The 25,524-nt window shown below is 47.0% G+C and overlaps 1 protein-coding gene and 1 long non-coding RNA gene across 3 annotated transcripts; one reads left to right on the top strand and one right to left on the bottom strand.

Moving 5' to 3' along the window:
• Positions 1-1,284: 1,284 nt before the first annotated feature.
• On the bottom strand, positions 1,285-25,524 carry LOC139532414 (ubiquitin carboxyl-terminal hydrolase 9X-like). 2 transcript variants are annotated; one of them, XM_071329968.1, is made up of 42 exons: positions 25,266-25,524; positions 21,920-22,181; positions 21,135-21,386; positions 20,916-21,028; positions 20,606-20,824; positions 20,363-20,478; positions 20,040-20,291; positions 19,516-19,654; positions 19,121-19,273; positions 18,593-18,904; positions 18,270-18,406; positions 17,911-18,135; positions 17,640-17,753; positions 17,217-17,445; positions 16,705-17,012; positions 16,320-16,560; positions 15,991-16,140; positions 15,789-15,909; positions 15,505-15,635; positions 15,117-15,395; positions 14,762-14,887; positions 14,493-14,651; positions 14,193-14,359; positions 13,805-13,913; positions 13,438-13,584; positions 13,152-13,298; positions 12,817-13,024; positions 12,350-12,570; positions 11,894-12,090; positions 11,572-11,745; positions 10,539-10,680; positions 10,230-10,433; positions 9,606-10,043; positions 9,188-9,456; positions 8,817-9,042; positions 5,416-5,545; positions 5,145-5,330; positions 4,696-4,916; positions 4,370-4,615; positions 3,978-4,199; positions 3,771-3,872; positions 1,285-3,664 (listed from the first exon to the last, which is right to left on the bottom strand). In XM_071329968.1, the coding sequence occupies exons 2-42, from the start codon at positions 22,020-22,022 to the stop codon at positions 3,503-3,505; spliced, it is 7,797 nt and encodes a 2,598-aa protein (XP_071186069.1). In that variant the 5' UTR covers positions 22,023-22,181; positions 25,266-25,524; the 3' UTR covers positions 1,285-3,502. The 2 variants fall into 2 exon arrangements, with proteins under 2 accessions (XP_071186069.1, XP_071186070.1); XM_071329969.1 differs by having other exon boundaries at positions 3,987-4,199; positions 25,266-25,523.
• Positions 23,119-24,293, top strand: LOC139532415 (uncharacterized). The gene is made up of 2 exons (XR_011666563.1): positions 23,119-23,932; positions 24,026-24,293. It is a non-coding gene; the product is annotated as an uncharacterized lncRNA (long non-coding RNA).

Here is a 25,524-nt window from a genome sequence, read left to right as displayed (position 1 = left end):
TCCGGCCGTGATTGGGCGTCCCATAGGGCGGCACACAATTGGTTTGGCCGGGTTTGGCCTTCATTGTAACTAAGAATTTGTTCATAACTGACTTGCCTAGTTTTTTTAAACAAGGCACACCAGTTAATTGAAATGCATTCCAGGCGACTACCTCGTGAAGCTGGTTGAGAGAGAGTATGCAAAGCTGTCATCAAGGCAAAGGGTGGCTATTTGAAGAATTAACACTTTTACTACAGGATTCCATATATTATATCATAGTTTTGATGTCTTCACTACTTTTCTAAAATGTAGAAAATAGTCCAAATAAAAACCCTGAAATGAGGTGTGTCATATTTGTTAATCTTTTTTTTTTTTAAGAAAGCCTTTTAGTCAATCACCAACCTACTCTTTTTGTAGTATTCCCCTGCTGTTAATCCAGGTGTTTCACATTGTGACATAACAGGTGGCTGCCTGAAGGCTACTGTACTGACACTCCTTGTTATGTGAATGCAGGGTCCCAAAATGTAGGTGTCCTGAAGTCTCTGCCAGAAGTTCTGGACTTTTATGGCACAGGAGGTAGTGTGCATGGTGGATGCATCGAAAACATTAAGGTCACTGGCTCGAGGTTTTCCTGGCTGCATTGGTTTTAGTCAGATAGGCCTGAACACTGGTGCTGATAATTCTAGTCATGACTGACTGTCATATTAGGTAGAGATCGAGGAATGGATGACAGCTGTAAAGTCTCATTATGTCAACACCACATCCCCTTTGCCTTTCTAACAGTCCTTGAGAGAATCTCAATTGCAACTCCTCGCCCCCATTGGAGGAGAAGGTCAGAGGGGAGGGACCTCTGGCTTTCTCATCCAATTACTTTTGAGGAGGCGGTGAGGAGAAAGGAAGCGAGGTGTACGCAATTGAGATTCTCCCCTTGACATTCCTCCTGTGGGTGAGAATGCGCTAGAATAAACAGTGCCTGAGAGAATAGATGCCAGACATTGTTGCTTCAAAAGCAGATCTAGTATCAGTTTTCACCTACTGAAGGAGGATAGGGCTGGGGTAAAGTTGGCTGACTGTGGATCAGTGGCCGGAAGCCTACTGTGGCAGACCAGCTCATCCCTTCAGAGCGTCTGCTCAAAGTGGGGTTTATAAGCTGTGTTGTAAAGCTTGTCTGTTTGGTTCATTAGATTGACAAGTACAAGGTTAGAGGGGGCATAAGAAATAATATAAAGTAATTTCCTCTCCCTTGACTCCTCCCCTTTATCCATGCCAATCTAAAAAAAAAAAGACAGGTGAAAAAAAGATATATATGTAGGTTCCTCCTTGCATACAGGGCATAATAATTCAAAAGACCATTTATTTGTCCTTTTCTTAAAGTATAGTTTTACAGTGTGGTGTGTTTGTAGAGTGCTCCAAGGCAGATGGGGGGGGGGAATAACCATCCATGCATGTGTCACACAAAAAAAACGAGAATTATTCAAACAAAATAAGAAGGCAGATCTGATCCTGAAATAACAGCTTACACTAAGAAAATGCCAAAATAAACAACAACAAAAAACAATCTGTAAGGCCTTGCAGTCTAAAAAAAAATGGAAGTGAGAGGAGAGATGACCTGTAGTGCTTTAGGACAGGGCCTGGAAGGATGACATCAGTCCATACAGCATTCTAACCACACCCCCTCATTAGGTTAGAACCATCTACAGTCTTGTCCTCTCAGGAGGTTCCCGGGTTGCCCCTTTTTTCTCCCCAGTATGCTTTTTGTTTGGGGGACGGGGGGGGACCGGTTCCCTCCTCACTTTGCTCTTCCACAGCTTGTCTGTATAGGCCACAGTTTTAGCAGACATTTTGTGTCTAATCCATTGCAGTTTCAACCCAGTCCCTTGGGGTAATGCCATTTACTGTTGGATAATCCACTCAACGAGATATTGTTTCGTCACTGTCACGTATGTCCTGATGATTTTTTTGTTGTTGCGTGCATTAGGTATTTACAATGTACCAGATGAAATATGAAACCACTACAATGTAAAGATTGCATTTTCCATGTATTCTTGGTAGTGGGCACACTGCTGTACAGACAAAAACAGCAACTTCGAAGTGTGAACTGTAGCTCCAGAATTCAAAATCACACCATGGCCAAAACTATTGTTAGCAAAAACAGTTCAGGGCAGATGGAACTCAAAACAGTTATTAACAAAGTGTTAACAAAAAAATAAAAAATAACTGGACCAAAAAGTTCCTCTTCAATTACTTTCTACTTCCTTTCAAATCAGCAAAAACAACATCTAGGACATTCAAATAAAATAGCCTACGATTCTTCATATCAAGGGCTTCTTTTTTTGCAGGGATTTTGCTAATTTCAGACAATTCTCCGAGTAAAACAAAAAAGAAATTACAACAAACCACACATTCATGTTACCAACTGAAACACAGCCATCTACTTTCGTTGCAGATAGAATCCTAAAATAACAATCAGAAACGCTGGGCGAGTCAGTTAGCTTGTTTACCAGCAGTTACTGTAGATCATGACCCTGCTTTAGAATGCTTCTTCTGTTATTCTCAACGGGCAGACATTTGTAAGACTGTAGCTGTGTTCAAGTAGGACGAAAAGTGGAAGGGAAAAAAGTAAGAAAACCAAGAAGCAGAGTTCTTTTCACTTCAAGTGAGCAGAGATTAAACAAGCCTTCACCCACCCTGCCATTGTCAACTGGTGCACACGGGGTGATACCGGTTTTAGTTCTTTATTCAACATGTCCTCACTGCGAGAGGCGTTTGAAACCTACTATAGTATAGTGGTGGAACAGATGACTGCATCAACCAAGACCCGGTCAGCCAGTGACAGGCCAAACCTCACCTCCATGCATTGACTACAAAGCAGAGAAAACAATAGAAACGCTTATTATTTTCCCCATTTGATTTGACGTTGGTCTTCCTTTTCAGTTTTGAAGTCACATACTAGGGGCCAATCCAGGACAGCCTTGCTGCATCATCGCTGTAGGTTGGGAAGGAGGTCGAGGGAAGGAAGGTTTTAACGATTCCAAAACATTAACATACTATGTACACCTTCCCGTCACCATTTTGTTTCACTTCCTGTACACACATTGCACACAGATCATTGTCTTTCATCTCAAAGTTTCTCAAAAACACTGTACACACAACCCTGCAGACAGGGGTGTTTTTTTTCTCTGTCAGCAGTGACGTGTCTCTATGGGGCAGAGAAAGAGTAGGTCGAGACTCTTCCCACTCAAAGTTCTAGAAATCATAGAATTCCAATTCTACGATAGAAACAGAGACACTTGAAGAGCTTAATTGGCCCGATCCAGAGGGCAGGAGTCAAGGGTGACAAAGAGGACGCTGTTCCTCCTGGAGAGAAGAGAGCGCTCCGGCCTGGGTCTAGTCTTAAATCGACTGTTTGATCAACCGATCAATGAACTGGGTGTCTTGAAGGTATTGAGTGATATTAGTGTGCACAGAGATTTGGGGAGGTGAGTTGCAGGTTAAGGGGGTAGGTTGCCCTCGTGTCATGTTGTTACTCTTTTGTCGTCTGGACAGCGGGCGGGGGCGCCACGGGCACCACCTCCTCTGTGGTGCTCTCCCAGCTCTCCTGTGCTCTCTGTGGGGGCCGCTGGGGCGTGTTCATGTGCTGGGCAGCCGGACCCGTATAGGGCTGGGCGTGGGGGTGGTTGTTCTGCTGCAGAGAGACATGGAAACAGGGAGAAAGACGTGTCAGCATTCAATATGAGCATTCTGTCAATTCTGGAGCAGTGCCATACAGTGTGTGTGTGTGTGTGTGTTACCTGCTGAAACTGCGTGGCAGGAGCAGGGTTATGGGGGTACAGCGCTGTGTCCTCGGGAGGGGAGGAGTCGTGATCTTCTGTTGCCTCCTGATCATCTGGCTCCTGAAAGAAATACAGACAATGGAATCAGCCAAGGAGAGCTCTGTTACATTACCCCACACACACATACTGACAAAACATGCAAACACCCATCCCACGTGCACACACCTTCCGTACCTCCTCGGGGCAAAGTTCGCAGGCCTTGGCCAGGGTCATGCGTGCGGAATGCGAGCGCTCCAGGAAGTACCCGTTGGAGGTCTCGTTGCTCTGGACGGGGGGAGACCAGTTGTTGTAGGTGTACTGGGGGTTCCCTGTGTAGGGCCTCCTCTCCAGCTCGTCCCCCAGCCACTCCACCGCCCACGTCCACTTACGCTTCAGGTCCCCGTTACTCTGGGAGCACAACAGAGAGAGACAGTTCTAATGTTAACACAGTTCTATTCCTGATATCCAGACACAAACATACTGTACATACTTGAAACACCATTCTAAAATGACTGATCTGGTAGGCAGAGAGGAGATAGAGGTGACTACCATATCTAGTCTACTATTGTCATGTTTACCTGTAGTATCTGGTAGGCCACAGTACAGTTGCTGAACAGGGCCACCATGCACTTGATACACTGGTAGGCCCGTTTCTGGTAGTGGTTCTTAGAGCGCTGAATGGTGTCAAACAGGCCGTCCCTATCGTCTGGTATACCCTTCAGCACGTTGTGGATCCTGTGGGTCTGCCAGGAGTCCTCTATCAGCAGTATCTGCAGCAGCAGGTCCAGGTAAGGCCTCAGCTCGTACGTGTAGGAGTACGCTACCTAGGGGTCGAGACAGGTAGACGGGTGAGGGAAACGAAAACGCTGTGCGTGAGTGAGAGTCATCAGTGTTAACCCCTTACCTGCCAGAGCAGCTCAGACAGCACGGTAGAGGAGAACTGGGGGTTTTCCCAGCAGCTGAAGCGCAGCAGCTTGACTGTCTCCTCAGAGTTGCTGCAGTCCTCGATGATCTTCTTCACGTAGCTGGTCCTAACGAAGAGGATCTCTGACACCAGCTGTTGCAGGGGCATGATGGGGGTGGTCAGGTTGGCGTCTCCGTACGGATTGGCCAGGGCCGGGTTACCTAGAGGACAGTGAGATACATTTATATCTATTTGGACACTTCGCTTTATTCTAAGAACGCAAATAAGAGTAAAGAAACAGGAGAGAGAGAATGACAGACAGTGAACCCGAGAGAGAGAATGGAACCATTAGAGAATGAATGAAACACAGAGAGAGAGAACGAGAGAGAAAGAAAGGAGAGCAGAAGAGACAGCAACCACAAGGTGGTGACAGAGAGAGTGAAACATACCATTGATGGAGGACTGCATGCGTGTGGAGACATCACAGCAGCGCAGTAGCTGGGAGACCACAGCGTAGAGCTTGGTCAGTTCTGCATACTGGTACTTTATGGGAGGGCCAGGCCCCTCGTCTAGAGCCACCAGCATGAAGGTAGCAGGGACACTCAGCTTCAACAACTGGGTCTTCTCTGCCAGACCTGGGGAGAGAGGGAGAGAAACCATGTTTTATTCCAGCAAGAAACAAACCAATAGTGTTTCTCCTGCACACGCACGTCGTCTTACCCAGGTTGGCGTACATGACGAAGAGGTTGAAGAACTGCTGCAGGTGTCGGCCGTGCTCTGACACCTCTCTCCTAAGCAGGTTCAACACAGCCCTCAACAGGTGATCACTCAGACTCAGGTTATCACAGCCCTGATGCAGGAGGTCAAAGGTTACAGGTCATTTTTTTATTTACCCATGCACCCCCCCATCTAACAAATATATATATATTTTTCATACAGCATTTCTGCTACATATGTACATACATTTAGCATCCATGGGACTTTTATAGAAAGCAGTCACATAACAATACATTACCAACCATAAACTCTTTAATCCCGCCCCTCAGCCACTCTCAGCCCATCCCACCTATCACCATAGACCACCCTCGTTTGGTTTCCATATGCCATATATTTTTTAATTGTGCTGTTTAACATAATTTTCTAACCTTTCTAAAACGTATAGTATCCACAGGTTGTGAGCTAAAGATGAAAACCTTTCCTACGAGTATTATACACTGCTCAAAAAAATAAAGGGAACACTTAAACAACACAATGTAACTCCAAGTCAATCACACTTCTGTGAAATCAAACTGTCCACTTAGGAAGCAACACTGATTGACAATAAATTTCACATGCTGTTGTGCAAATGGAATAGACAAAAGGTGGAAAATATAGGCAATTAGCAAGACACCCCCAATAAAGGAGTGGTTCTGCAGGTGGTGACCACAGACCACTTCTCAGTTCCTATGCTTCCTGGCTGATGTTTTGGTCACTTTTGAATGCTGGCGGTGCTTTCACTCTAGTGGTAACATGAGACAGAGTCTACAACCCACACAAGTGGCTCAGGTAGTGCAGCTCATCCAGGATGGCACATCAATGCGAGCTGTGGCAAGAAGGTTTGCTGTGTCTGTCAGCGTAGTGTCCAGAGCATGGAGGCGCTACCAGGAGACAGGCCAGTACATCAGGAGACGTGGAGGAGGCCGTAGGAGGGCAACAACCCAGCAGCAGGACCGCTACCTCCGCCTTTGTGCAAGGAGGAGCAGGTGGAGCACTGCAAAATGACCTCCAGCAGGCCACAAATGTGCATGTGTCTGCTCAAACGGTCAGAAACAGACTCCATGAGGGTGGTATGAGGACCCGACGTCCACAGGTGGGGGTTGTGCTTACAGCCCAACACCGTGCAGGATGTTTGGCATTTGCCAGAGAACACCAAGATTGGCAAATTCGCCACTGGCGCCCTGTGCTCTTCACAGATGAAAGCAGGTTCACACTGAGCACATGAGCACGTGACAGACGTGACAGAGTCTGGAGACGCCGTGGAGAACGTTCTGCAGCCTGCAACATCCTCCAGCATGACCGGTTTGGCGGTGGGTCAGTCATGGTGTGGGGTGGCATTTCTTTGGGGGGCCGCACAGCCCTCCATGTGCTCGCCAGAGGTAGCCTGACTGCCATTAGGTACCGAGATGAGATCCTCAGACCCCTTGTGAGACCATATGCCGGTGCGGTTGGCCCTGGGTTCCTCCTAATGCAAGACAATGCTAGACCTCATGTGGCTGGAGTGTGTCAGCAGTTCCTGCAAGAGGAAGGCATTGATGCTATGGACTGGCCCGCCCGTTCCCCAGACCTGAATCCAATTGAGCACATCATGTCTCGCTCCATCCACCAACGCCACGTTGCACCACAGACTGTCCAGGAGTTGGCGGATGCTTTAGTCCAGGTCTGGGAGGAGATCCCCCAGGAGACCATCCGCCACCTCATCAGGAGCATGCCCAAGCGTTGTAGGGAGGTCATACAGGCACGTGGAGGCCACACACACACTACTGAGCCTCATTTTGACTTGTTTTAAGGACATTACATCAAAGTTGGATCAGCCTGTAGTGTGGTTTTCCACTTTAATTTTGAGTGTGACTCCAAATCCAGACCTCCCCAAATTTGATTTCCATTGATCATTTTTGTGTGATTTTGTTGTCAGCACATTCAACTATGTAAAGAAAAAAGTATTTAATAAGAATATTTCGTTCATTCGGATCTAGGATGTGTTATTTTAGTGTTCCCTTTATTTTTTTGAGCAGTGTATTATTTAGTGACTACAGCTTTCCAAATTGCCCAATCCTGCTATTTGTAAGGTTAATTTTAATTGCACGTTATGATTTTTTAACCATTCCTTGAACCTGTGACCAGAAACAAGCTACATTGTGGCAATACCAGAATAAATGATCTATTGATTCTGTCTCTTCGCAGCAAAGTCTACAGAGCTGAGATTGTTGTGTGCCCCATATATATAGCATTCTGTTGGTGGCAAGAATTGTATATAATTTAAATTGAAAAACAATAAGTGTTGAATCAAGTGTCGTTTTTTGTACCATGGAATCGGTACATCGAAAATCTCTTTCCATTTATTTACATCCTGTATGGCACAGCTGTCAACATTTTTGTCCTCAAATGAAACTGGTATATTTTTCTATTTATGCCAGTTCCTTTCAGTCAATTTCTATCTTTAATATATGGCAGACATACAAGTTCCCTACGTTCTCCCTTTTCCACTTGCCTCCTCCATTTTTGTGGTAGTGCAGTTGGTTGCAAACTTGGATTGAGCAGATATTGCCATATATTTTCGATAGCTGCATATGTGACATAACTCTTCCGTTTCTAATCATAATATCATTAATAAATATAATACTATTTTTAAAACATTTTTTCCATAAAGAATGTTTTTTTATTTTTTTATAATCTATATATTTGAGTTTAACCATAACATTTGTTCTATCTTTTCTGGAGGATAAAACTGAAATTGTAACCAGCTTTGTATGGCTTGTTTAACAAAGGGCAATACTTTAAACAAAATTTCATTTTCAATTAATCAAAAACGAGAATTTGTCATCTGTATAAACGCCGAAAGTCAATTTTTTAACAAAGGATGAGCCTTAATCTACTGGAGAACCATTTTGCGTTTAAGTAGAACATAAGTGAAGCTTTTAGTGAGCGGTTTAAAGCGTTAATATTTAATCATTTTAGCCCCCCAAAGTGATATTCATGATATAAATAGGTACGTTTAATTTTGTCTGGCTTAGCATTCCAAATAAAAAAAAATATTTTTTGCTCATATGATTTTTAAAAACGAGTCGTCTGGAGTAGGCAGTGCCATTAGTAAGTAAGTAAACTGTGATAGGACCAAAGAGTTAATCAATGTGATTTTTCCATAAATAGACAAGTATTTACCTCTACATGGTTGCAGAATCTTATCTATTTTTGCTAACTTTCTATTGAAATTGATTGTGGTAAGTTCATTAATATTTTTTGAGTTGTGAATACTAAGTATGGTCATTAGTATTACATCACACCCACACACCTTCTCTACTCTTTCCCTCCATCTCTCACTCCCCCTTTATCTCCCTCCCTCCCCCCCTTTTCTCCCTCCGTACCTGTGTGGACCCCTCAGGGGAGCTGGCGGGGGCGGGGCATGGCCCGTCTGCCAGGGAGAAGTGTGCGATGAAGACGATGAGTTTGGCGAAGGCTCCCCGGACCTCGGCACTGGGACACTCCAGCAGGTACTCAGAGAAACGCGTGGGGTACGCAAACAGAACGTTGTTGGCAAACCAGCAGCGGACGTTCTTACTGTGGCGTAGCAGGATGCACAGGGCGTCATACCTGAGAGAGGGAGAGAAGGTGGGGGAGGGAGGAGAGTAGACAGAAAGAGGGAAAAGAAGGAGAGACGAGGGAAAGAGAGTTACAAGGCTGTCTTGCAATATAAAGAAAGCACACACTTTCTCCCTCTCACAGACAACCCACTCACCAGTCACCGGCGGGCCCCCGGACTACTTTCTTAGTGTGAAACCCGGTGCTGAAGAGGAACCTAGCTGCTAGCTGGATGCTGATCATGGCTATCTCCTCTGCCTCTGGCAGCAGGTGGTCCTGACCCGGGGGAGGGTTGAGGTAGACGCTGTTGCAGGTCAGCAGCTTCTTGACGAACTGGAAGTACTCCAAGCTGTACTGCATGCGGCTGTGCATGAACTGGACATTCTGCTTCCTCACACTGCATTCAATGGCCCCCGGCATCGTCACCTGGGAGAGGAGGGGGAATTCATTAGTACGGTTATGAGCATTACGTCATTATACACACAAACAGACTCATTCACACCCACAGGTTCTTGCCTCTGCACTTTATCACAAACAAATACACACTATCACACACAGACAGTCCTGATCCCCACCTGTCGTGGTGTAGTGGGTGACACAGTCAGCTCTGAGATGCACCTGGCCAGCTCTCCGTCTGCCTCCACTGCGGCCCCTCCTTCTGCTGCGTCCATCCTCTCATAGAACAGGATGTAGGCGTTCCACCATCTCTTCTGCCTCCTGTAGGACATCTTCTTCATCATGTGGTCAAACACCTCTCCCATGTACTCCCCCCCGAAGCACTGGCTCTTCATCTCCTCGTCGTCGTCCATCTTGCACTCCGTCACGTCGCCGTCGTCAAACTTGTACCAGCGCTCCTTCTGCCCGCTGTCGGCGCTACCGCCGTCTCGCTGGCTGATATAGGAGTAGTAGTGGCCGCCGCTGGCCTGGCCCGAATGCACCAGCACCCCCACCAGGCGGTACTTAGAACTGCAGCCTGGTGGGTCGGGTTCCGATGGTTCGTTCTGCATGATCATCTGAGAGGAAAAGAAGGAGGGAGGAGTGACTGACTAGAGACAATGTTTGGACTAATGATGAGTTTCCTTGCCAATGATGCTTCTGTTTACTTTTTCGGGGTTCAGGCCATGGTTTCTGTTTAGAACTTTGTGAAACATTTATAGAGCTCTAATACACAAATCAAATTTGATATAAAAGTAATCTACCTGGCTCTCCGGGTTGCCGTCGTCTCCCTCCAGCTTGGCCACCCCGGCCACAGTGTAGGGCTCCATGTCCAGCTCCCTGGGGAACTCAAAGTAGTCGTTGAACTTGATGGCACACTCCCTCTCCCAGTCGTAGTCAAACCTCTTTAGCTGGATGGCCAGCACTGGAGGAAGCTTCTTTATCAGCAGACGCTTCACTGTGTCCACCTGTAGTGGATAAAACAGAACAATAAGAAATGTCATCCTAAAGTATGAAAACAAAGGACTGAGTACGCAACAGGAATGATGAAGGACAGGAGAAGAGTGAGGTACCTTCTTGTTACACTTCTCACAGTGGTATGCGTTGGCTCCCTCCAGCAGGTCTCCTTTGACGTACTGCTCCATAGAGTCCAGCAGGTTCTGGTGGTTCCTGATGTCCACGTTCAACGTGGTGAATGACTCCTCACACTCATACCTGGGAACAAGATGGTGGAACAGTTTCACTTATTATGTTTCATGCCTGTGATAACTGAGAACTATGTGGTGCCATTTTGCGTCACTAACCACGTTTCCATCCACATTTCTGAGAGTAGTCATACCGTATATACACACACTTAAAAAAAAAAAATTGATCACGACAGCTAGTTCCAGTACAATTTTATAAATGGCGACAGATAATTTGTTCGTTCAACATGGTGGGATCTTTGTTAAAAATGTATTATGCGAGAAATGGCGGTGGAAACATTTATATAATAATCATCATATGGAAGTAAACTTGGAGTCATGCGATGACACGGTGTGGGGTCCTCCCACTACGGTTCAGGAAACCATGCAGTTTATTAGGCTACAGACTAAAGGTGATGAGCTTGACGCTCCTTTCCAATAAATATCATGGGTCTTATTCTGGTGACAAGATGATAAATGCTTGACTGCCATTTTACAAATAAAAAAATGTCTCTCGCTTCTCCATAATAATGTCATCATGTAGACTAGCCGACCCACACTGACTCAGAGCTGTAAGCTAGAGCACACATATCAAGACCAGAGTAGGCACATTGTCTATTTAACACAACAGTTTTTGTGACAAAACTATTGGTCTAGTGGAAAATCCAATGGAAACACATTGCACTTCAGATTTTTATTCGATACACGAGAAGTTATGCGAAAAAGTACATTTTGTGTGCACTACGCCATCACGCACTGATTTTTTCCAAAACAAGTCCTTTGGTGGAAATACCACACAGGTGGGAAAAAGCATTTATTTTCTTTATGCAGGTTTTAGAATATTCTCATAATAAAAATATGGAGGATGAGTAGTCGTTCATTTGGTGCCACCAGTGTTAGTAAGTGGATGAAAATCACTCACCTGTGTGGACAGTCACGGCAGATTTTCTGGTCGGCAAAGGAGCCTCCCAGCACCTTGCTGAGTATGGAGGCGTGGCCCATGGCCTTCAGAGCCTCATCAAGACTGTCCACTAAAGAGTTGAAGAACTCCAGGGCATCGTGCTGCTCTCGCAGATTCACCGGCTCACCCCATAACCTACAGGAGAGAGAACGATAGAGATAGCTCTCAGTCTTCCAAGACCGTTTGTGTGAAATTGGTTTCAAAATAAACAGCTTGTAATCTGTATACCACTACATTCCTTGACATTTCATTGTTTTACCTCAGCCTGCTATCGTTAGCTCACCTGAACTGTTTCCAGAAGCCTCGGGGTACGTAGTACTGCAGTCGGGAGGAGGCCAGGTGACCAAAGATGACCTGTAGGTGGCGTAGCACCCCGATGTTGTACTCCTTCCTGTCCTCCGACTTACTCAGCGAGGGCTTGTCGTCAAACTGTTGTTGGTAGGCGAACACCTCGTCCCGCGCCGTTCCGTCTGCATTAGTCTGAGGAAGGAAAGTAACAATACACCGGATGGATTATTTAAGTTCAAATTGTACATCTTGGTTCTTCTACACAACATCCGTAAACACTCGGTAATATGAACTTCAGAGGGATTTCATTTCCCTAGTCCCTTAGCTCTATACCAAGTGGTGGGCCTGCCATAAAAAGCATCTCAGATTGTAGCTTTAAGCGAGTCATTTTGCAATTATTCAATCTGAAGAGTGAATACAGTTTCGATTGATTCCCAGTCAGCCCGGTCACCTCGCTCTCCTGCTTCTCGTCCCCGGACAGTTCATCGTCCACGTCGGTGCCGGTGCCCTCCACGGCCAGGACGCCGTTACGGATGGGCGGGATCATGTAGAGCTGCTGGATGACTGAGTTCATGTAGCAGGTGGCCCCCGCGTTCTTCAGCCCCACAAAGCCTTTGGTGGGCCGCGGGCCCACTGGGGGCAGGTATTCCCACTCTGTCAGAGCCTCACAACCTGAGAGACAGGGAGAGAGTTGTTCAACGTTTATCCATTCTACATATATGATCAACACAACAATGAATATCAGAAAAACATTTATAATTCATTGGGGAGAGGTACAATTTACCAGTATAGATAGAGGAACAAGTGAAATAAATAATAATTAGGAATTTCAGATTAAGTGACTATGTAGTACATATCTGTGAGTGTATAGTTGGTGTACCTAGGTAGTACATATCTATGAGTGTATAGTTGGTGTACCTAGGTAGTACATGTCAGTGAGTGTATCAACGATCTGCTTGAGGTTCCGGACACAGCCGACCGGCAGAGCCACCAGCAACTCGAAGCCAGCATTGATGGAGGCGGGGCTGCTACAGACAGGGATGGCCTGCTCCGTAGGGAACTCCCCACTCTTCACATACTGCAGGTACACGTTAGATGCCGGGAAGATGAAGTCATCTATCAACTCCTGGAGAAAGAGTGGGGTGAATTAGCAGAATGGACAAAGCATCATCCTATGGTGGCTTGTCCTGTGACTATATTGAGTGGACTATTTGGCAACCATATTGGATTTCATAAACAACACAATGACCCACCTTTATGAGGTTGGCCCCACCCTTCTCACAGCCAATGTAGTACTTCTTCTCTGGTGTCTGGAAGGCCAGCAGCTCCTTGGTGACCCCCAGGTGACCTTCTAGAATGGTCTCCTCCACCCCCGTCTCTCCTGTCCGCTTCACCTCATCCTAATGGTAAAAGCACCAAACTGCCATTTAGCGGTAATATTTATGAGAGATATGAAAGCCCATCTTAGGTCTTCTCTAAACTACACCATATTAAACTTCATTTAATTTTCTAACAATGAAAAGACTTCTTGTACAATACCCTGATCTTCTTGAGCCAGTCGATCTCGTTGTTGAGCAGCGCCTCAGCGTTGGGCAGGTTGATGTTGCTGTTGTAGGCGTAGTTCAGCAGGTGCCTCAGCAGCGTAAAGTAGTCCCCTGCGTGCTTCGCCCTCTCCTTCGCCGTGCTCTGGAGGAGCGAGGAAGGATACGGGTTACAACAACAAGGGGTCCCAATGGAGTGGGGTGAAGAGTTTCAGTGTGTTACATTTCCTCCTCTAATGATGAAGGCTGGGATTGAGAGATGGTAAGCTGATCCGAGGTCTGGCCTTAAGGGCAACTTCTACCCAGAGGCCGAAGAATGACTATTGTGTCAGTAGGGGAGAGTGAAGAGATGGAAGGATACTCACCCCTAAGACGGTGAAGAGGAGGGTGATGAAGAAGAGGAGGGGTCTGTGTCCCATACAGCACCTAGTGGCCATGAGGAAGAACTGCTCCTGAGCCATCTGACGAACTGACCTGGAGACAGACAGGAAGATGACAACAGGTTCATTTCACTGTCAAAAGGTGCTTTTAACATCGTCTGATGACAGTTTCATATTGGCTTGTTTTTGTGAGATTAAGTTCGAACACCAAGGGGCGGTTTTCCCGACACAGATTAATCCTAGTCCTATACTAAACTCAATGGAGAATCCATTGAAAATGCTTTTCAGTCCAGGATTAGTCTGTGTCCAGGAAATGCCCTGAATGAACGGATCCACAACACAGACATAGATTAACAGCCAGATGCAGACATACTTGCTGTGGCAGTGCAGTAGCAGGTCTATGATGTAAGTCTGCCAGGCCTTCTCCTTACTGAGAGTGTCCAGAGCGGTGGGCAGCAGGGCAAAACACAGGGTCATGATCTCCAGCGCCTCACAGCACACCATCTCATCCTCCCCGTCCGGCTCCTTACCCGCATTCGTCTGTAGAGGTGATGAACACACACCGCTGTGAGTTTATAGAAGACAAAGAAACTCTCCATACAAACCCCTAGAAGTCTGCAATACACACCTTAAGAACCAAGCACACACCATCTCAGTTTAGAAAGGGTTTTACCTTCTCATAGATCTGACTGATCTCTTCATTAGAGCTGAAGACCAGCTGTACCGTGCCACAGCCTGAAGCCCACACGATCTTCTGCACCGCCCGGATCACACAGAGGTCTGGGATGTACTTGGATGCTTGGAAGAAGTTCTGGGAGTTCGGGGGCAGTGACTGCCAAAAAAAGTGAGCAGACGTTTACGGTCTTACTCTTTTAGACTAGCCGTTGTTACCCGGTTGAACGCATGTGTAAGCACTCGTCTCAATAGATAACGCTGTCTCACCTCGTCAGAGATCTGTTGGGCCAGTCGTATGGCCACGTTGCGGAGCATGCACTCAGAGGCGGGGTTGGGGATATTCTGTAGAGCACTCTGGAGGACCAAGGCCTGGTCGTGGGTCGCCTGGTTGATCTGGAGAGGAACAAAAACAGAAGACAGTGGATTAAGAACACCAGTCATATTCAAGCTCATTCAACTACACAGTGAAGGTACATTGAGGTGATCATGGTCTGTCCATTCGGGGTCTGGTAACAAGGGTCCTGCTACCCTCACTGTTCTGCACTCATCTAAGCTGTAGTAATACAAGGTTTTCCCCGTATTTACAGAGGTAATATAACGGCAATACAAAAGCGTTATTTACCGGTGACGCGGGGCTGGTCCCCTCCACTACGGGCTGGCAGGCCTCGGCCACAGCTTTGACGTGTCCGAACCCCACGGCGGTCAGCAGCAGCTTGGCGATCTTCAGGGCATTGAGGTACGCCCCCCGTCGCGTCTCCATGTCGGCCGACGGCAGGAAGTTGTTCCTGGTGAGCATGCTCAGTACGAGCGGGAGGCCGCCGCTTTTCAGGAAGTTGTACTGGAAGTCGCTGGCGTCCTCGCCGAGGGTGCCGCTGGCCGGCATCAGCAACGCATACACCACCTGTGGAATCAATCCAATCAATGAAACGTGGCAGGAGGATGTGAAGAGGGTAAGGGGTAATGAATTGATCACGTATACCACCACATACACAGTGGTGTGTGTAACCAACCTCAGTGAGGTAGAGGACTTGTGAGGGCGAGGGGCCAAAGAAGCGGGAGTCCAGTGTGGGGCTCAGGCTGTTCTCTCCCAGCTTGGCATGATCCAGACAGATAGCGCGCAGGTTCTCCACGGTACCGTTGTCTACACACAGCTCAACCAGAACATTAGTCAGTCAGGACAAATCATTTCAAACCACAGTAAGAGAGAGAGACGCAGAGGAAGGATGAGAGATGCTGTTTTGGGGCCACAGTATAATGAGAAAGAATGAGAGCGTGAGCGAGAAAGACAGTGTACCTGGAGGCATAAGCTTCATGAGGAGCCTGGCTCCGTCTCGCAGCAGAGGCATGTTGAGGGTACAGCCCAGGTCTGCGACCTGCCACAGGAACGAGATGTAGCGCAGGTGGAGAGACATGATCTACAGAGAGGAAGACGTTACTCAGGAGAAGACGACACATTTGACATTTGTCAGATGAGGAAAGGTGTGTGTGTGACTTACCACTCCAGGCAGGCAGCCCTCCACCTCTGGGTTGGGCCCTTCGCTGAAGTGGTTGCCGTGGTTACTGGGCGAGCCAGTGGAGGAGTCTGAGGAGCTGTCAGGACTGGAGGGCACGGTGGCACTCACCTGGGTCAGCTTGGCTGTGATCAACTACACACACACAATATACCGATTTGAACCAAACGCTAACAGATACACTGTGCTTTCATCATCTAATCCTAGTGGATTAGTGATTCCAGGACGGAGTCAAATTGTATTTAAACACATCGGAACTAAGCCCCAATTGAAAACCAGAGCATGGGCCATTGATTACGAAATGACTTGCTCACTGCTTTGTCCTTGAGGTTCAGCTGTCCAATCAGCTTCCTGTCATCCGCCGGGTCGACGACCTCCCCGCCAATGAAGAGCTCTATCTTGGTGTGCGTGGCGTTGGCCTTGATGCGTGTGAGGATGCCGCGGCGCACCGAGCCGATGGTGTCATTGGTGTGAGACCAGATGTCCATGTCATCCACCTGACGACCCTGGTTAGGGAAACGCACAATCAACGTGATGTGCTTCCCCCGGAACGCCCTGAGCGAGAGAAAGGGGAGAAAGAAAGAGAGGGATTGGTCAGTCAAAATATTGGCGCTGAGACGCTGACAAACTAAGTTAGACCTCGCTTTCACAAGTGTGTGTTGGAGTGAGTCCGTGTGTGTGTGTGAGCCTCTCTCCTACCTGGACATGGGCAGTATGGACCTCTCCTCGTGGTAGTCGCTGTCACACTCGTTGATGTACTCCTTGAGCACGGTGAGCACGCGAACCATGCGGATGGCCTCCTGCCGGGCACAGTTGATGCTGTCCTTGTCCCCGTCTAGGACACACAGCGTGTCGTACGACGCCTTCAGACGGTCAAAACACAACTGGATGAAGTCCTCGTGGATCTCCACCTGGTTGACCTGCAGCTTGGGCCCCAGGTTGGTGTAGATCTCCTTCAGCAGGTCGATGGCTCGGCTGGCGATGTCATCAGTACCCTGGATCACCACCTGGTAGAACAATGCAAAGCTGTTTTGTGCACTCTCCTCCTCCAGGATTAATCCAGGAACCAGATTGTTGTCTATAAAAGCTTAAAACTCCTCTTATCGCTGTTATAACTCGAATGCCTCCCAAGGTAGTCCAGTCCTATGAGCTCCAGGTTTTACAGTATGTTCAGAAAGCTTTATAACATTTATAAGCTTTTTAACACTCACCCTCCACAGGTAGTCCAGTCCTATGAGTTCCAGGTCATCCATCATGTAGGCCCTGCGTTTGGCCACCAATTTGCCCTCGCGGCAGTTGACGGCCTTGAAGAACCTCTCGAAGCACTTCATGCCGTTCTCCGTGAGCAGGGACGGGTCCAGCTGCAGAACATTGTTCTCAAAGAAGTCCTTGTTGATGTCCGGGTCCAGGTCTGGCTCATCTCCCATTAGCTTAGAGTACCTAGAGTTGGAAAAGACAGTATAAAGACATTATAAAGGCTCATACTTGCTTATAACAAATGATAAAGTATGATCCCAGCAGGCTTTAAGTGAAGTGCTACCAATAACATTTGAGTTGAACTAACCTGGAATAATTCAAAAGGGAAATCATATTTAATATACATCAAAGACTGGTCTAAAGAAATGTGTACGTACCACTTGAAGCACGCCTCCCGGTCACACAGGAAGACGGCGCTCTCAGCCAGACACCTCCAGATCTGCTTGGCCTGAGGAGCACATAGCCACAACTGTCCGTCCTTCAACAGGAACCTGGAGAACAAGATGGTTCAAAGCAGTTAGACACTAACAGAGGACTCAGAATGGCCACTTTCATTCCCACAGACGGAGAAATGCCTCGCCGCCCAGAAAAGCAGTCAAGGGTCATTGTTTTCATCCTGAGATACCTGTAGACAGCTGCCTGCCTTACCTCAGGAAGTTGAGCCTCTCCTGGACCTCCTGAACATGACTGTAGCGACTGCCCACTCTGACCGTCTGAGGGTCAAAGTCTGCGTGTTCAGCTTTGGAGAACGGTCTCATGGTCTCCATGTAGGCAGACAAGTTCTCAGCCACCAGAGTGACCAGGGCATGGTTGTGCTGCAGCTGGTTGATCAGGTCATGACGATAGAACACATGAGGACTCCTCTGGGTCTGACTGTATGGGGAAGGGAGAGGAAAGGGAAGGAGAGAAATGTAACATTTCATCACAAGCTTTGACTCAATGGGAAAAAGAGATGAGACGAGAGAGAAAGGGAGAAAGACGGGGAGGTGGAGAGAGTCTTTTGTTACCTGAGGTTCTGAGGAGCTTCCCCAAACAGGCTGCAGATCTCTCTGATCTGCTTCAGGGCAGGTATGACCCACTTGTCGTTGGTGCGCAGCTCCTCGATGAAGCGGTCTATCCACTGGATCTTCTGGGTGTCTCTGTCCTGTTGGAACACACAGAAGCACAGAGCAGGGTCCTAGTCATTAGGGACCATCGTAGCAAAACATTTTGCAACAGAAAACAAAAGATTCTCATTTGACAAGTTCAGGTAGAACGTCCCAGTTTCAGTCTGTTTTCTTCCATTTGGTGCCTAATGAATACAACCCAGTAGCAGTAACAGTAGTTTTACCTGAGAGCAGCTGTAGTCCAGTATCTTGATGTGTGCACTGAGGGCCTGGTCCATGATGTCCACGGGGACGTCGTCACTGTGAGCCAGGTTCCACAGCAGGTTGAGCACCTTGTGGGCCATCACTCCATCCTTATCGTCCTCCGCCAGACGACGGATCAGCTCCAGCAGCTTCTCACGCTGCTTCTTACTCGCATTCGTCCAACTCTCCTTGAAGCAATCAAAGAGATGGTCGAGCTGCTCTGGAGAGAAGTCCCAGGCCAGTTTGGCCAGAAGGTCATGGACATTCTTCACTATGGCTTCGTGCTTACCAGCCTGACATAGAAACAGACACAGAAGACACTTAGGCATGGTTCTAAAAACAACCCCTTCCTTTTTATAAAGGAAAAGGTCTCTCTTGCAAAATATATATTTTTCACAAATGAGAATAACCTGTATAGGTTCAATGAATAGGAAGTACATTACAATTCAAAATGGAGCCATCCCCATATTGCTTAGACCCATTTTTCCATGACACGTTTAACTCAGTACCTGCGCTGCCCAGATGTTGTCCAGGTCCTGCATGGTGAGGGCTTTCTCCTTGATGACGAAGCGGAGTATCTTCTCTAGTTTCTCTACGTACTGAGGCTGGTGGAGGCTGTCCCTCAGCACGATGGAGAGGATGTGGTTCTGCTGGATCCACTCCTGAGAGAAAGGGAGAGAAAGACAAACGTCAGGCATAGCAGTTATAAATGAGAACGTGTCCTCAACTTGCCTACCTGGCTAAATAAAGGTGAAATAAATACAAATAAATTAGCATTCCTGTGGAGAAATTCCATGTCCAATTCCACTGACAGGAATTGACTATTAAACTCTGATGAGCAATTTAAAAGCTCTATACAAATCCAGTCCATTATCATTCATAAGGAGTAACTGTGGTGACTCACCGCCATGCGTTCTGCCGTCAGCCACTCCTCCTCCTCGGGGTTGCCATGCCGATGCGTGTAGTAGGACACGCTGGAGATGACCTTGTTGACCTCATTCAGAGCGTTCATCTTGCCGTTGAATGAGGAAATCTGCAATAACCTGGGGACCAATCAACAAATGAAAAGCATAAACATCTTATCGAAAAGGAAAATTCCACCCAAAAGCTATCTTTTGGTATTTGTTTCATTAGTCCATTGTTGACAGTCCCAAAATGTTTTGCATGTCAGAAAAATACCAGCTGTATTTTGAAAGTTATACATCTTGAAAAATGTTTTGCATGTCAGCAATCAAGTTTGGGATTATGTCAACAATGGACTAATGAAAGAAATATCAAAACATCGTTTTTGGGTGGAGTTTTCCCTTAATAATAAAACAGCAGCTGACTGGCCAAAACACTCGTCATACGAGGTGCTCAAACCCCAATGTGACAGTTTTAATTCTATACAATAACAACCTAAAAAGACAACAGCTGAAGGAATCTCACCTAAGGATCATTTTCAACCTAAATATCTCCAAGTTCTTGACGGTCTCCTCCTGACCGGGCACCCTGGAGGCCAGGTTCTTCAGGGACTTGATGATCATGGACAGGGCATCGTTCTTGGCCTCGTTCTTGGCCTCCTTCTTCAGCTCCTCGTCCGTCAGGTTCTCCAGGAACTGAGGAACCATCTCGATCACTGGCAGGAAGTACTTCTTCACTGTGTGCAAGGTCAGGAACTCATAGCACTGGCCGAACGGCCTGGAGGGAAGACATACACGGGTTAAGACACGCACACGTCCCTTACATTGGTCCATCTGAATTTAACATACTTGATGAGGGCAGCGATGATCTGTACGTTGAGTGCCTGTCCGCTCATGAAGCGGTCGTGAAGAGTCTGAAACCCGTTCAGTGTGCCAAACTTATTAATCAGGTCCACCAACCAGCCCTGAGAGGGAGATGGAGAGAGAACAATGAATGGCTAATCAATGACGACAGATTTACTCATGTTGAAAACTTGGATATACTGTATCAAGCGAGGAATCCTGAGTGAGCAAGGGTGAGTTGGGGCCTACCTTGGGTGAGCGAGGGTCGGGTGGGCGGGCGAAGAGCTCGTCGTCAGCCAGCGTGGCCCCGGTGGGGATGGTCTCAGAGGGCCGCGTGCCGTTGTAGATGTGGAACTTGCAGTGGGGGTTGGTGGCTGTGGCCAGTAGCTCCAGTAAGGGGAACCAATCCTGAGGAAGCTTGGTCACACACAGCTCCACCAGCCGGTGTGTGTTGGTGATGATACACCTCTGTGGAGGGAAGGACAATCAGCTGTAGTTCAAACAGGAAGTGCTAGTGTGCGCACGCACGCACGCACACACACACACACGAGGCCCTTACATGGATCTCAAACTTCCACCCGCTGACAGCCTCGTCTGTGAGGATCTTAGTGAAGGAGATGGTCAGGCCGTCCCTGAAAAACCTCTGGCACGCCTCACACTTCACATCAAGCCCTGCAGAAAGAGGCAACGATTAAAGGCAGAAAACAAAGAGATCAATAGAAGACAAATTAAAAAGATGTTGTCCTATACGGATGTATATTGTATACGATGGACACACCTTTTTTACATAAGTCTATAGCAGCTTCAAGTAGAACTTCTAATTCCCCCTTTGGCAGGACTGGGACTACCCATCGGGGCCTGTTGATCATGTCATCCAGCTTGGCCAGGTCAGTGTGAGGGAAGGCAGGCTCCTCCTCCTCCAGAGCAGGGGCAGAGTCTCCTTGGCCCTGCTCCTCCTCCGCCGCCGGTGGGCTAACAGGAGACGGCTCCGTGGACGACGGGTTGGGGGACACAGCAACGGGGACACCGTCTGCAACGCGCACACACATTAATACCAAGCATACTACAGACGCTGATTAAAAGAGATGAACGCTAGTCGGGAACACACACACAGTGAGGAAGGTAGGTAATTAGCCTTGGAACTTCACAGGAAGCACAAAGTCAAACAAACACAATTCATAGAGCATGAGGGACTAAATTCATTTAAAAAAACATCAGATTATAAATAAAGCTTATTCAATTATGTGACAGTAACTAGACTTACATCAGTGATCCTGTCCACAGCTCAGAAACACTTTTAAATGACAAAGAGCTTCTCTCATTGGAGAGCAGCCAGCTGTGGCCTCAACATGACTCATGCCGTTTCATACTAAAGATGAACTCCTACTACTGTCCTATGCTCCTCATGGGGCGATGGGCCTAAGTCAGTAAGTACTAAAGCATATGGCAGATCGCTCCATATTAGTCAGTCAACTTCACGCAGACATACAGTTGATATGCGGGTAACCTTGTTCACTGATAATTGGGAAACTATCCACAGATAGACACACGTCACCGCCACACTCACCTGGGCCTGTGTGGGTGGGGGCTGGCTCTGAGAATCAGCGGGTGCCTGGCCCTGGCTATCATTGCCCCCCACGGGGGAGCCACGGGTGGTGACCGTCATGATCGACACGGGGCAGATCTTGGCAGTCTTGTCCGCTTTAGGAGGCCCTGGCCTGGGGGGGAATCACTGCCTGGGTAGGGAAGGAGAACCAGAGGCCGGCTGAGAGGGAACGCTCCGGCTGCTGAGGCTCAGGGAGGGTTGCAGAGACCATCGCAGAACCTGTGGGACAGAGACAGGGGGAGAGAGATTTAGAATGGAATGGTTGATGCCCCATTTTTCCCATGCATTTGGGACTGAGGCATGTGCAATTCAGCTAATCTGTGTACAATCTAGTGAACATCACATGGTCAACTTCAGACCACTGTTGAGGTGTAAAAATAGCTGAGAAACAACACAGGTGCATCCAAAGGCCATGATTCCACAGTATGTTTGCAAGACAGGAGTCTTCAACTAAGCAAGACCAATTCAAATGACTCTCGCTCTGCCACTATCTGGGTCTAGACATTAAAATGCTAATACGCATGCTTGACAACGGGGTGGAATTATTACACAGACACACTCTAGCCCCAATACCGACAGACAGAAACCCCCCCCCCTCCCCCAATGCCATCACCTCTCCTATTTCCAGTTTAGCTGTGCTGTCTATCAACCATACGCCACACTGGCCTATTAATAGTAATTGCCCAAAATTATTAATAATATCATATTGGATTGAAATCAGGCCATCTATGCTTGGCTGTCAGTGCCACTGACAAAGTTGCGGTAGTCCAACAACGTGTCCCAGTACTGTAACAGTGTTTCCCAACTCCAGTCCTCCAGTAGCCCCAACAACACACATTTTTGTTGGAGCCCCAGACAAGCACACCTGATTCAACTTGTCAACTAATCATCAAGCCCTCAATGAGTGGAATCAGGGTTTTTTGTCCAGGCCTATAAGAAAAATGTGTGATGTTAGGGGGTACTGGAGGACTGGAGTTGGGAAACACTGAACTATAACATAAGTGAGTCTGTGTAGAATATTGACCTTACACAACAGCAGAGTGACAAAGCAAAACATCTTAAATCAGTATGAGTCAGGATGGAAGAGATAGCCTAACAACAGGTTTAGGGCCTGAGGCTCCTTCAATCCACTCAAGTGCCTATGAGGTAACATTAAGATTAGGGGCTAGGGTTTCTGGGTAGGAAAGGTCTGTGTGTCTAGTTGTGAGACACTGGAAGTCTTGAGACACATTAAGACAGTCTCCAGCTGAGTTGCGATCCTCTGGGCTCAGTTTACAGGTTTATTATTGGCCGTCTTCAGTTTCCCGTCTTCAGATGTATCCGCTTCCATCTAATGGAAGAGGTTAGTATTAGGGAAGGGGAATCTGATCCTAGATCTGTGGTTTGGGCCGACTTCTACCTCAAGCATCATCAGGCAAGCCGGCAGGAGTCGGCTACAGCTGACAGCTACAGTGTGAATGGAAGTTAACAAGCCAATAGTAATCACTGACCCAAGGAGCAAGAACGGTTGAGGAACCAATCAGATGAAAAGAAACCTTGAGTCTTGAGAAAGCACATGACCGGGCCATAAACCAGGGTTTCCCCAACCCTCTCCTCAGCACCCCAAGACGTTCCACATTTGTGTTCTAACCATAAACTGGCACACCTGATTTAATTAGTCAAGGCTTGATGATTAGTTGAATAACTGAATCAGTGGTGCAAGTTTAGGATTAAAACTAAAATGTGAAAACTTCTGGGGGGGTTGAGAAACACTGGTTTTCAGCTTGCTGAAAATATAGTAATTCCAGCTGGCCCAGCTGCCATGGCAGTGTGTATACACAGCTAGTATGCGACAAGTATTCAGGTCATCATGGTCAAGGCTTAGTTTTGCTGACTTGAGTAAAACTTGAAGTGAGCATAGCTAGGTCAAAACTGAGGAAACGCAAACCTTTCAGGTGGAATGAAGTCATTTGTATCCGGAAATGCACAAAGTAAGCATATTACCAGGCCTAAAAATCGGAAACAATGACTTATATTGACAATGCCTTGCTTGCAAATAACTCAAATCTAATCTTTGTCAATAGATCCAATGCCAGCCCCCACCTTGGCTAGTCTCAAAAACCGACACTAGGCAGAGGCAACTAGGGTCGGGTTGTCAAGACTGCCCTTGGCTACACCTTCAGTTTCCGTTTTGGAGACAGTTTGATGCAGACAGACATGTCAAGACATTTGGACATTTCTTGTGACAGCCGTTGGTTTACAAGGAGCTTGGCACAAAGGAAAACATTATTTAACGACAAATGACAAGGTTGCTTGCATGATGTGTGTGAATAAAAATGTACTTGGTCCTAGGCTTACTAATCATTCTTGTCACGATCCGCTATCCTCACCAGAACCTCTTTCTGTGAGGACACGTCATTGAGTAACATTGTGCAGCTAACTAATTAAATCACGTTATTTGGGGAAAGGAGTATAAGGAAAACTTGATTTAGTTACAGCAAACAACTCTATCTCAAAATAAGTGTCACTGTCACATTGTATGATGTATTCTAGATATGAGAGACCGCTAACGAGCCAGCAACTATCTAACTACACTTGCTAGATTACGTAGCATTAGCCAAATATTTCAAACAATGCGAAAATAACCAGCCTGCAAACACTGCCTGGAACACGGTTAATTGATGTGAAAAATAACTTAATGCAACAGGAGTCTGGACGATAACTAATGCATAACGTTAGACAAGGCCTGTAACGTTAGCTAGCTAGATACTGACAAGCATTGCAAGGGCCTTCTCCTTATTCAACATCGGTAGTAGCGCTAACGTGCTAGCTAGTTAACGTTAGCTAATGGCGCTGCCGTCGCCAGGGCCACAACAATCAACAGTCTGTGTGCATTGATAGGTTGTTGATCAAACACCAGCCCATATCTGTCAACACCACTAGTCCAAGAAGTTAGCCAACATCTTGTCTGGTTGAGACTGACCTTGAACTAGTTATGTGGAAACCGTTATATTTCAAAATCCAAACAATTAACAGGTTGGTATGGTAAACGTCAGCCATTTTGCCACAGACAAAAATAATAGCTAACTTAACTAGCCAACGTTACATACAGAAACAAACCGGCATTTCAGCATTCATTCTGTCGATGTCAGGCACCTTGCTTGCTATTACTCTCTCTTTATCCAATGAAAAGCATATGTGTAACGTTACACCTTGTAGCTAGACAGCTATAACGTTTCATTGTTAATGATTACTCAGATATGTCGTTATCTAGCTATACTAGCCAGTTAGCACCATTGTTGCTAGCTACCCAATGTTACTTACCCCAAAATTTGATGCAACTTCCTTGAGTTGACTTGTCCTGTCTATGAATCTTTCTATTCTGGGTTTCGCTAAGTGTCAACGTGTGTTACATAATATTTTCATGCATGCATCCAGATCTGCTACTATGATCTCTCTTCCTTGCTTATTTTTTTGTCTGCACTTGGGTGTTTTTCCTGCGTCACCATCAACCCCCCTCTACTGTAGTCTAGCACGTTTCCCAGCCAGTCCGTGGTAAGTGCAGCTGACGGAGGCCGTGTTC

The sequence above is a fragment of the Salvelinus alpinus genome, chromosome 10 (genome assembly GCF_045679555.1).
Source record: "Salvelinus alpinus chromosome 10, SLU_Salpinus.1, whole genome shotgun sequence".
NCBI lineage: Eukaryota > Metazoa > Chordata > Actinopteri > Salmoniformes > Salmonidae > Salvelinus > Salvelinus alpinus.
Note: the sequence above shows the minus strand (reverse complement) of the source record. Positions and strands in the feature narration are given on the sequence as shown.